The 10,999-nt window shown below is 52.9% G+C and overlaps 3 protein-coding genes across 3 annotated transcripts; 1 reads left to right on the top strand and 2 right to left on the bottom strand.

The window, feature by feature from the left end:
- Positions 1-174: 174 nt before the first annotated feature.
- On the bottom strand, positions 175-2,872 carry PpBr36_04674 (uncharacterized protein; the record flags this gene model as incomplete). The annotated part of the gene is made up of 2 exons (XM_029891833.1): positions 175-2,502; positions 2,585-2,872. The coding sequence occupies 2 exons, from the start codon at positions 2,870-2,872 to the stop codon at positions 175-177; spliced, it is 2,616 nt and encodes an 871-aa protein (XP_029749807.1).
- A 1,352-nt stretch (positions 2,873-4,224) lies between these two features.
- PpBr36_04673 (uncharacterized protein) lies at positions 4,225-5,018 on the top strand (the record flags this gene model as incomplete). The annotated part of the gene is made up of 2 exons (XM_029891832.1): positions 4,225-4,363; positions 4,441-5,018. The coding sequence occupies 2 exons, from the start codon at positions 4,225-4,227 to the stop codon at positions 5,016-5,018; spliced, it is 717 nt and encodes a 238-aa protein (XP_029749804.1).
- A 973-nt stretch (positions 5,019-5,991) lies between these two features.
- PpBr36_04672 (uncharacterized protein) lies at positions 5,992-9,929 on the bottom strand (the record flags this gene model as incomplete). The annotated part of the gene is made up of 5 exons (XM_029891831.1): positions 5,992-6,138; positions 6,209-6,342; positions 6,414-8,213; positions 8,281-9,603; positions 9,833-9,929. The coding sequence occupies 5 exons, from the start codon at positions 9,927-9,929 to the stop codon at positions 5,992-5,994; spliced, it is 3,501 nt and encodes a 1,166-aa protein (XP_029749805.1).
- Positions 9,930-10,999: the final 1,070 nt, after the last annotated feature.

Raw genomic sequence — 10,999 nt, 5'->3', positions numbered from 1 at the left:
TGAGCGTTTCAACACGGAGTTGGTAGTGGAAAACAATAGTAGTGTTCTATTCTCGCTAATCAGTCTATCAAGCTAAATCCAGCAGTATATCCCAACGCCGGTACTCCAAAATATTTACAAAGCTGGGAGAAACAAAAAAAAAAAAAAAAGGGACCATGTGGTTGAGACGGCGACCTAAAGATGTCCAAGTTGCCCACCTGCTGTTGCGTTCTCATCTTCCTGGACGCCCAATGACCGGAGCCGTTGGGACAACAGGCCTTCGGCAGCGCCCCTAGCAGTCGACTGGCCATCAGAAGCTTGCATTAAGAAGGCATTACCACCATAACCCACGTCTCCTTTGTTCAGCTTGTTGTACCGCGTCGGGGTAAGGGAGACGATCTCTGGAACCATTCGGTCCTGCCGCCCCAGGCTTGCATTCCGAAGGGTCCCAGGTGGTGACAATGTGCTCGCCTGGGATGACGAAGACGCCGTGCACCCATCCGAGGTCGGATCTGCACACACACTGTTGACGCTCTCCAGTCTCGTCCTTGGAGCTGGTGAGGCACTGGGCTCGACTGGCTTGTTCTGGGTTGCAACCATGCCACCTGGAAGAGCCGCTGGACCAACAGCACCAAAAGCCGGTGATATGCCGTCTAAGAAGCTGTCAAACCTTGAGCCGCCAGGCTGCACATGCCCTCCGCCGCCACCAAACATATATCCGGCGCTGCGCCGCCGGAAGGCCTTCTCGGCTGCCAAGAGGGCCCCTGGGCCACTTGTGTTCATCGACGCTGGGTTGTTCTGTAGCGTAGGCTGCATGACGCGGACAGACTTGTATGCGCTGAAACGTGGCTCAGGCAGTGTAATCTCGTTCTGGAGCTTCTCCTTGCCGTCCGGAACGCGGTTGGCAAAGACAACCCGCACACTCTTGTAAAGATAGTAACGGCCTTTGGACGGACAACAGATGTGTAAATGGATCAGATAGCGAAGTATCGGTCGTGTTTCCGCCAACGGTTGTTGCACACCCTGCGCTGTGCTGCTGCCGCCATTGCTCACCTCGGAGGTTGTGGCCTTTGAGAACACGCGCTGCCGAATGAAAGTCTTTGTGCCTGGTTCCATTCCGCTCAGGTCATACGGGACAAGGAACAGCTTCACGGCCGTCTTGTTCTGATTTTTGATCACAATTTGCAATTGACCCTTTGGGGGAATGCGGTATGAGCCCCCTGGAGGTGCCCTTGGTGAGCTTGGCTGACGTTTCGACTTGGCACTTTTGCGCGAGTCCGTACCAGGCCGATTAGACGGACTATCTTGTGTCATCTCCTCAGGCGAGTTACCGACCATACTGACATCTTCGGCGGCTTCTTGCCGAGCACGTCGCGCGAGATTACGAGATTGTGCCTTGCGTTTGGCGCGATCATCTCCACTCTGATCTTTGAGGCCGTTCTCAAGATCAATCATGCCCACGTATGGGCTTGGTCCATCCTCAGTGGCGGACCGGCCATGAGAAGTACTGGAGTAACTATAGAACACGGCAGAGAAAGGCAAGGTTACATGTGGAGGACACCGTAGGCTCGACTTGCACTCGCCAATACCCAAAACACCTATCTGAGCCACAAAGTCAAGAGGCTTAGAAGGAGTTGTCGACATGCGTCCGCGCAGAATACTCTCCTCATAGGACCCCACCATCGATGCATGGTGCAAAGGCGAGGTGTCGGAGCCAAAGGACTGCTGTCGAGACCTAAGAATACTGGTGGGAGACCCAGGCGATGCTTCCGCAGACGTGATCGCATGCCAGCTCGGAGTTGACACCAAAGATCGTCGTGGCTGATGCGCCTGATACGGGGGGATTGTCTCACGGCGAGAATTTGAATGATATGGCGGTACAGAGGGTGACGAATGATCACGGGCTGACAGGGTATGACGGCGAGGGGTTCTACTAGGACCCAGATCGATGTTACTTAGGGGCAACCCAAGATCCAAGTCTTCATTGCTCTCGGACTGGACCAGAGGGCTTGTTGGGTGCCTATAGGCAAAGCTAGAGGAAAATGAAGAGGACAGAGAGCTGATACCGGATCCGCGACTCGCAGACGGTTCCCGTGTCGGGCTGTACGTATCTGAGGGCTTGGACAGTGGAGTACGGGTTCCAATATCGATGGCGCCCGAACGACGCGGCGGCGATGTTGCCAGCCTAAGAGGCTGTGATATCGACTCCCCAATCCACCGCCCTTCCCAAATAGTTTGCTGGCGTTCCCGAAACAGACCTTTCGTTGGCAGAGGGCTCCCTGCCAATCTGCCATTATCCTGAGTGAAGTCACCGCTGTGTAGGGCGGATCTCGGTCGCTCCATATTCAACCCATCCCGTTGCCACTCCTTTGCAGCATCTGTCGCTGAGTTCGGCGGGCTATATTGCTCGCTCGTGATCGGGGCTGATGGTAGCAGGGTCGCGTGGGAGTCCGGCTGCGAACGAGGGCCAGGGCGGCCGTCGCTGGGTGAAAGCGGGCCATCTTGCTGAAAGAGGGAATCGAGCTAAACACGTAGTGCCGTCAATATGTTGTCCCTCCATGGATGGCGCTACCATTCCTCCGCATAGGGGGGGCGTCGCGCTTACACGTCGATTGGGGACCCAGGTAGGGCTCTCCCCGCGCTTCAAGCGTTCAATGAGCTCAGCGCGATCGGAGGTGGTCGCGGCTTGGTCAGGAGGCTGTGGTGAGTGTGCCGCAGGTGGGCTGTCGACTGGACCCTCGCACAGCTCAGTGCGTATGCTCTCTTCGGAGAGCTTCCTCGCCAGCTGCTGCGCAACGCTGATCCTGATTGGTTGAGGTAGTGCCATTTCCTGTTCATCTGGAGAAGGCGGGCGGCCTTCTTCAGCACCGGCGTGGTACTGGAACATGGGCATCTTGCTCGGGCGGTTTGGCAAACCACTCAGCAACTTGCTTGGCGTGAAGATATCACCTTTCAACCATGGCGTGCGCGTGTACAAGCTGGCTGGCTGCCCTTTTGTGAGTCGGAGAGAGAAGCAATATCAGGAGCAACAACTGCGAGTCTAGCCAGAGCTATATTTTTAGTGAAGAACAAAGAGGTGAGCAACCGTGGTAGACAACCAAACAAGATCACAGTTGGTTTCTGCTGCGAAAGGTAAATAAACGAACCAGGCACAGCAGCCCCGGGCTTAGCGATTTGGTCGCCGAAAACACAAGGTAAAAAAGAGGAAGAAGAACGAGGAGATGGGAGGCGCCAACAGTCAGCTGTCTGCTTGTAACCCGAGACTGGAAATGGAGTCATCTATGATCAAATGTCCGCCTCCGCCCCAGATCCCGGCAAGTACCAAGTACCGGTAGGGAAGTGCGTGCTGTGCAGCTTGGAACGATGTGGGAGCGTGGAGAAGAAAGCACAGTGTTGTTTGGTATTGGTTATGAGTGCACAAGTCAAGCGTTGGGGTTGGATCCTTTGAATAGATCTCATCGGTCACAATCGAGCTAAAGATCCGTTTTTTTTTTTTTTTTTATTCCCCGTAGAAGGTGGCTAGAAAACGGAACGGAACGGAACGACAGATGAAATCTGTGCAAACAAATCCAAGACTAAAGAGTAGATCACAAGGATGGGGGGCCGGTTATCGTGTCATGCTGCAGATATGGGCCTGTTGTACTTCCTCTCACCAGGAGGAAGAGGAAAGAACCGCCGAAACGTAGGAATGAATGCTTTGATTTGGACCTGGGGTTGATCTCATCGACGCAATCAATCATTCATTCATTCATTAATTCTTCGTTTCTTTGGTCGGAGGTACAGCAGCCAAAAGAAGCGGGGCCCGAGCGGTGCACGGTGAGCTGGCACTGTGGCATCGGCCCTGGAAGACCCCTGTCATTCAGTATATGCCATTGGATCAGGTGCCACCAACAGGCCTGAAGCTCTAGCCCCTTTAGGCATCCCCGCCCCGCCTAAAAGGTGTGCGGTGGCATTGATGAAGAAATCCGAATCATGCAAAAATTCCCTAACTTCAGTCTGGACCGCTCATGCTACGACGAGGCGATTAAAAAAAAAAAAAAAAAAAAGTAGTCTCAAGCTTTAGCAAAGTCTGCTGCCTTACCGCTGGATCTAGAGTCGTCCCGACTCACGAAGCGTTAACTAACATACAATCTTATCTCGTATTCTGCGACACCTGTCCCAGCCCTGAAAGAGGGGAACACCAACCAACAGGAGCCTCCCTTCAGTGCCTTCTAATCAGAGTATCTCACGTGACGCCCCTGGAACATGCCAGCATCAAACAAAAGGAGTCGCGATGGAGCCAAGAGCAATTCGACCGCTGCTCAACAGTCGGCGGCAAAAAGACCCCGTCTCGGTCTACCCGTAGACCCTGCAAATCTCCCTGATGGGCCGTGGAAAAGGAAATGTGAGTCTTTGGCACCATATAAAATCCCTCGGACAACGACCAGCCCTGAACTGACTGACACTAATCCATCCACACAGTGACCAAGGTGAAAAAGGAACTCTTTCATCAAAAAAAGGTTGAAAAGCATTATGCCAAGGTCAAAGCCCGGTACCAGAGACAAAAGGAAGAACAGAAAAAGGTCGCTGCAGGCGGCGAAGTCCATGTCCACCCGGATGGCCAGGCAACAGCCACTGTAGATGAGCAGGGTACATCGAGCGAGGACGACACAGTCCAGGCCACTGAAGAGTCTCCTGCGGCTGCAGCAAAATTGCCATCACCACCCGACGCTACGGGAGAGGACCCCGTCATCCAGAAGGGCAAGCCTCCGGCGACATCTAACGGCGGCCGTCAGCGCGGGAAGCCGGCCTACTTCCAAAAGGAGCTGGCCGAGGCCGAGGAGCACAAGAGGGCCGCTGCCGAGCGCGAGGCGCAGGCCAAGGCTCGTGAGGAAGAGCGCGCCCGCAAGACAGCGGAGCGTGACCGGCTGCGCAAGGCCATGGCCAAAGCTAGGAAGCCATCGGCGATGCCTGGCCGTCATGGCGGCAGGGTGAAGCTGGGCCGCGAGAGTGGGATTCTCCTCGACAAGGTCAAGAAAATGGTGGGCCAGAACAGGTGAAGAAAAAAAAAAAGAAAAGAAATGGGAGAGCGAAAAAGAAAAAGAAAAAGAAAAAGAAATAGCAGGCGAGCATCCTGTGATACATAAGATGTGCATGTTTATAGTAGAGCTTGCTAAGGAAAAGGGCCATGTAATAGCTTTGATACCCTGTTTTAACCACAGGCTCTTGGTGCCAATGCATTCGACTCACTTGACAGGATGAGTGCTGCCCAAAGGCTTTGTACTACCCGCGACGTCTTCTCCAAAGTCAACGATAGTGGGAAATGCCCTTTCAATGATGTTCAAGATATTCTCAACGCAGCTTTTCAGCAGGGTAGGAACACTTGGATCGCCTCAACATGAACCTTGATATCAGCTGCTTTACTTGCCTTGATAATCATGATTAATGCATACATTTGAACCTATGTCCATGTAGGTCATGAGAGAAGACCAGTGCTCGCCAAAAACGCCGACTGGGGTTGGTTTGTGTATACAAACTGCTAGCCTGAACGACCTAACAATGACACCCGGGTATCTGCGACCCCGGAGCACCTGCAATGCAGAAGCAAACGAAGTAGAGGAAGAAACAAAAGCGAGAAATGTGTTGGTAGACCGGGGATATCATAAGACCTCCTACCAACCGACAAGTACTCCAAAGACAAAAACGAAACAAGCCACATCACAGATGACGAGACAACAGCAAACACGGCTTGGCACTGCTGGCAAGTCAAAGACTCCCACAATCCTTCTTTAAGAAACACCCCCGGATCTCCAACAGGTGCACTTTTGATAGTGCAAGAGCCGCAACCATAAAAAAAAAACCATCTTGCATAGTCCGTGGGAGAGAAGGTGACCGCGCTGAGTCCTTTTCACCTCCTTCCTCTTTCCCTTTACTAAACCTGGCATTACGAGCTTATATACAATGTTGAGTGGCTGATACTTGTTTCCTGGGGCTGGTAGGAACAAGGAATTCACCATCTGAATCAGAGGTTATCTAAGCCTCCTCGAAGATGATGTGGCTGTTCTCGATAACGAACTGCACAGCAATGTTCTTCGCGTGCATATCTATCATGTCCTTCTCGAGGCTATGGTCTCTCATCAAGGTAGGTGCGAAGACCACGGCCAAATTCTTTGGAGGCATCTGGAACGGCCAAAATCGGTCAGTAACGTCTTGCACAACTCGTCAGCTTCGCGAATCCAACCAAGCTTACCAAATTTTCACTTTCTCTTGCCGCAACCCGGGCAAGGTGGAACATCAAAAACTCAAGACATTGACGATGCTGGGTGGGGAGCATGTTGAACGTCATGCGTAGGTGTTCACATCGTTCCTTGTTGTTTGTGATAGCTGGGTGTGTTGTTAGTACCACAGAAATAACGCGGTTGGGGAAAGGAATAGTTCAATCTCCTGACACTCACAATTTGACTCGAGAACTCTGTCATAGACATCGTAGGTGAGTAGAGGTGTGGGCAATTTGCGAAAATATTGCTTCAGCACGCTTGTAACGGCCGTGATGTCTAGTCCGGGGTCGGAGATATCGAACTCGTCGTTCTTGTCGAAACCCTCCTGCAATGCACGGACCTGCGAGTTTCCGCCTGTCTTCCGGTAGATGCCCTCCATGTCCATACCGCGTAGCTCCACCTCCTCTATGCAGCGCGTGACGACACTGGGGATCAGACGGCGCTCATAGTCTGTTCGCTCAACTAGTTCAGAGCCAAACAGTACGCTGGGTGGCTCTGGTGCAATGCTTGCAGTTGACATGTTCGCCGCAGACATCGACTTGGGCAAAGAATGCTGCTGCTGCTGTTGCTGTTGCTTCTTGCCGAAAAAGCCAAAGCCTTGGCGAGAATTATTGTTGTCGCTCGGCATCCGGTTCAGAGATCCGTTGGGGCCTAGAGAGGCCGGTGATTCGACCTGAGCCACAGTCATGTTGTACGGCAGTCCAATATTGTCACCCGCAAGACCACCATACTGTCCTCCTCCACGTTCCTTTTCTTGCTGGAATGCACCGACTGCACGGTTCATGCCTTTGGTGAAATTCTGAGCAACTGTCTTGCCCTTCTTCCAGTTGAACTTCTTGACCTGCCCTTTGCGGATGTTGACCACCGTCGGACCCTCAAGAATAGGCTCGTCTACGTCGGTGGTGACCAAGGTAGCACCTGTCTGGATGCTTGCTGAGTCAAAGTTTGATCCTCCGCCTGGCGCAGTAAGCTTTTGGGCCTGGTAGATGCCGAGGCCGTTTGGTGACTTGATCTCGTTATTGGCTTGAGACCTAAAACGCTCCTGAATCTGGTGGGTAAGGTCGTTGTTCATATCTGCCAGTTGCGCATTCTTCGAGGACAACTGCTCGAATTCAAGCAGTGCTCGATCTCTATCGGCCATCGCCCTGTTTTTCTCCTCTACTAATTGATCGCGCTCCGCTATCAGCTGCTCGATAGTGGATGTCATCGACTGCGTGTACTTCTCAATCTTTTGCCTCAGTTCCTTGACAACTGTCTCTTGAAGGTCCCTCACATCAACTGGCTGGTTGTTTTGCTTGCTTTTCTCGACCACTGTTGCCAGTACCTCAAGCTCCCGAACCATAATTTCGGCTTGCGTGTCAAGAACAGTGACTGTCTTCCTCTTCTCAATGAGCTTCTTATTGAGGGTCTGCAAATCAGCCTCATTGTTGAACTGCCGCTCTAACTCGGCAACCCTCTGCTCTGAGTTGCGGAGTTGCCGCTTGAGGAAAGCCGGGTCATCCTGCGGGCCGCCTCCTACTGAGATTGGACTGCTGATATCCTGGGCCTGGCTGTCAAGAGGGGTTTCTGCTATAGGTGTCTTGGGAACCAATGGAGAGGAGGTGCCTCGAGTTGTCTCGCTCATGCTCCTACCGTGACCACCACGCCCTACTGTATGACCACTGGATTCGACGCTGTTTGTCCGGCCATGCCTGACGGCGTTTGAAACACGCCTCAGTATTGACGACGAGCCTTCATCAGTGCCTAGGATTCTGGCCATGTCTTCATCCATACTAAAGTCTCCACCAGCGCTCCATCTTGGTAGTTTTGGAGAATTCTCGCCTTGAGCAGCCCCACCGGCCGCCGTCGCAACAGCTGCATCTTTGTTGGCCTGTGTTGGAGGTTGAGGGGGTGCTCGAGGTTGCATATATGTGTCCGTGAGTCTGGGTTCCGGCATCGAGGGACGTGGCGGTGGAACGAGGTCCAGCTTGCCATTCACTGTCAAAATGTCAGCAGTCAACCCATAGGTTTCCCGTGCGATGGGCAATAAGAGGATATATCTCACAGTTTCGGGGCGGTCTTGGTGGTGGAACATCTCGGCCTGGACGCGAGCCGCTGGTCTCTGTCCGGCCGGATGCTGCGGAATCCATAGATTGTCTGACATCGTCTTCATCCCTAATTCGTGATTCCGGCGAGCTTCGCGACGTGCTAGACTTGTCGTTGGCACTAAGCGATTGAGGCGATTCTATCGGTTGTGGGCTCTCCCTGTTTTTCTGCTGCAAAAGAAGTCCGTTACTGGCCCTTGACCCGGCCCCGCTCTCAGAGGGCTTGCCGGGCTGTGTGTTATTCCGAGAATTGACGAGCTTCTTGCTTTTAGGGGCCTCCTGAAGTTTGAATTCATCGCCGCGACCACTGGCAAGCTTCCTTGAGTGATCATCGGTTTGGATGGTTGAAGTTTTAAGACTGTCCCTGCCTGCTCTTGACGACTTGGACAGCTTCCGACTCGGCTCCTTGGCCGGAGGTGCATTTTCCAAATCAGATGTGTTTCGCCGAGCCTCTTGAAGAGCGATGTGAGGTGTAGACATTTGCGAGTCGCTCCGCTTGTCAACAGAATCTCTTTGGTTGTTGAAGTAATCCCTGCTGCGTTTGTCTGACATGTTATCAGAAGATCGAGGGGTTGACGACGGCGCTGGCCCCGTATCCAACCCCAGAGCGACATGGATAAAAGAGCCATCAGCCTCGCCAAAGTTCATGTCGCCAGACGGAATCATAATCGAAGAATTCCTGTTATTCCTATAATTCTTCGGAGGGTCAAGGCTGCCTTCCTTGCCTTGCTGATCGGCTCCTCGTTCCGGTGATCTTTCAGGACGTAAGCTAGCCCGGGGGTCGGATTCATTGCGTGAATAAGCCGGTCTAGGCCGCGGCGACAGCTCGGTCGGCGTTTCGGACTCCGGTACCTCCTTCTCCATGCCAAACGCATTTGGAGGTATGGCGTTCGGGGGTAGAGCCGGGAGGGATTTGTCTGTTATCATCGGCGATGTATCTTTCTCCCTGGCTTTCGCTTGCGCTGCGGCTTTTGATTTTTTCCTCCGTCTTGCCATTAGGGATTCGTGGCAACTCATACAGAATATGCCCTGAGAGGTCCTAGCATAGCGCAGGTTCTCAATCTTCCTTTTGCAGTTCCTACAACGAAAGCAAGTTGCGCAAAATGCCTGGTCACCTGTCAAGATGGCCAGATCTTCGATCTTGTTACCGCAAGCACTGCAACTGTACGTGCAGTTGTTGCAGATAAGCGAGCCATCGCCGAGAAGAAGGAGGTTCGCGTCGGAGTCGAGGAGGGTGCCGCAGGTGTTGCAGCGGAAGCAGTTGAGATGCCATCGATTGCCGGCTGGAGAAGAAGGGTCAGTTGGGCAAAATTGTGAGAGGTTATGTTTAATGTTCTCAATATCCATGATGACAATGACCAAGGCAAACGGGACGATCAAGTCGAGGGGTAAGCAGAAACGAAGAGCGAAACAGAGAGTGGCATGTAGACAGACAAATAGGCAACTGGGTAGGTATGGGTAAAGATGGGACTGTGGAAGAGTATAGGAATCAAGGTGTTGACGTAGACATACCCAGCTCAAACGCTTTGCCTTCTTCGAGAATCTCTCCGCAGCCCTTGCAGGGGAAAATATCATCAGCGTCCATAGGACTGTCCAGATAGTCGTCCATGGTGATTATGTTGCGCTGGGCGGCGGGCCGCAGGAGGCGTCAAGCCTCGGGAAGTAGGCTGCCTCGATACGGTCGACAAGTTGCAAGACAAAGTTGACCGGGTCAAAATCGAGACCGTCGGGCGGGCGGTAGGGTGATCTTTTCAAATGAGTGATCCAGGAGGTGGTTATCGAAAATCGAATCGCGGCAGGAAGGTGGCCTTCAGGAGATCACATCGAAAGGTGTCGAGGCAAAGGGTACCGAACGGCGTCAAAGACGGGGTTTGCGCTAAGAAACGATGGCGTCGAGCGGACGAGGGTCGCTTGGGGGCCTTGGCCGCGATTGTTGGGTTCGTCGATGCGGCCCAGGGTGAGAAGCGTCGGGTAGTACGGGTTTCAGGAAGTGCAGTAGTTGTGCACTTAAGAATGCGCGTTGGTAGCGAGAGAGATAACGGAGCGGCGATTCTGCAGATGCCGTGCTTGGGGTTCTCTCCAGTGAACCGATGCTCGTCAATTATTGGTAGATATGGCCAACACAGCCATTTACCAACACCAGCAGTTTGGGGGAGGGAAATATGGAGAGGTGGCGCCTTGTAAGCTCGATGGCGAGAAGTCCAGCTGGCAGACAAAAATAGGCAATTATTGCACGTATTACTGTGAATGCCAGCCGTCTGCACCGTTTCCTACCCACTGTTCGGGTTGTGGTTTTTTGTCCTTTTTTTTTTTTTTTTTTTTTACCAAAGCAGAAGCCAACCGTGTTGCATGAATGATTGAAGGAATGAATGGATGCCCGCTTGCTTCTACTTTTGTGCAGGCACAAAGCGAGTTGAGAGGATGGCAAAACGATTGGCAAATGCAACCACCGGGGCTGGACGGCTATGAAACGATGACCCGTCCGTTAGGTCTGTCGAGGCTTTGCTGCTGCGTTTGCTGTAATTCGTACCGCAAGTCGTCGGATCGAAGTCAGCGTGGCAACCCAGCGAGGGCTGACGAGGTAGCGATGCACTCTACCGTGTGGTAGGTATGCAAGTATGGTCTTGCAGGATGGATGGTGTGGTGCAGCTCAGTCCTGGTGGGTGGGTGGGTAGGCAG

This window comes from Pyricularia pennisetigena, chromosome 6 (genome assembly GCF_004337985.1).
Source record: "Pyricularia pennisetigena strain Br36 chromosome 6, whole genome shotgun sequence".
Lineage (NCBI taxonomy): Eukaryota > Fungi > Ascomycota > Sordariomycetes > Magnaporthales > Pyriculariaceae > Pyricularia > Pyricularia pennisetigena.
The sequence above is the reverse complement of the archived record's forward strand: the minus strand, read 5'-3'. Positions and strand labels throughout refer to the sequence as shown.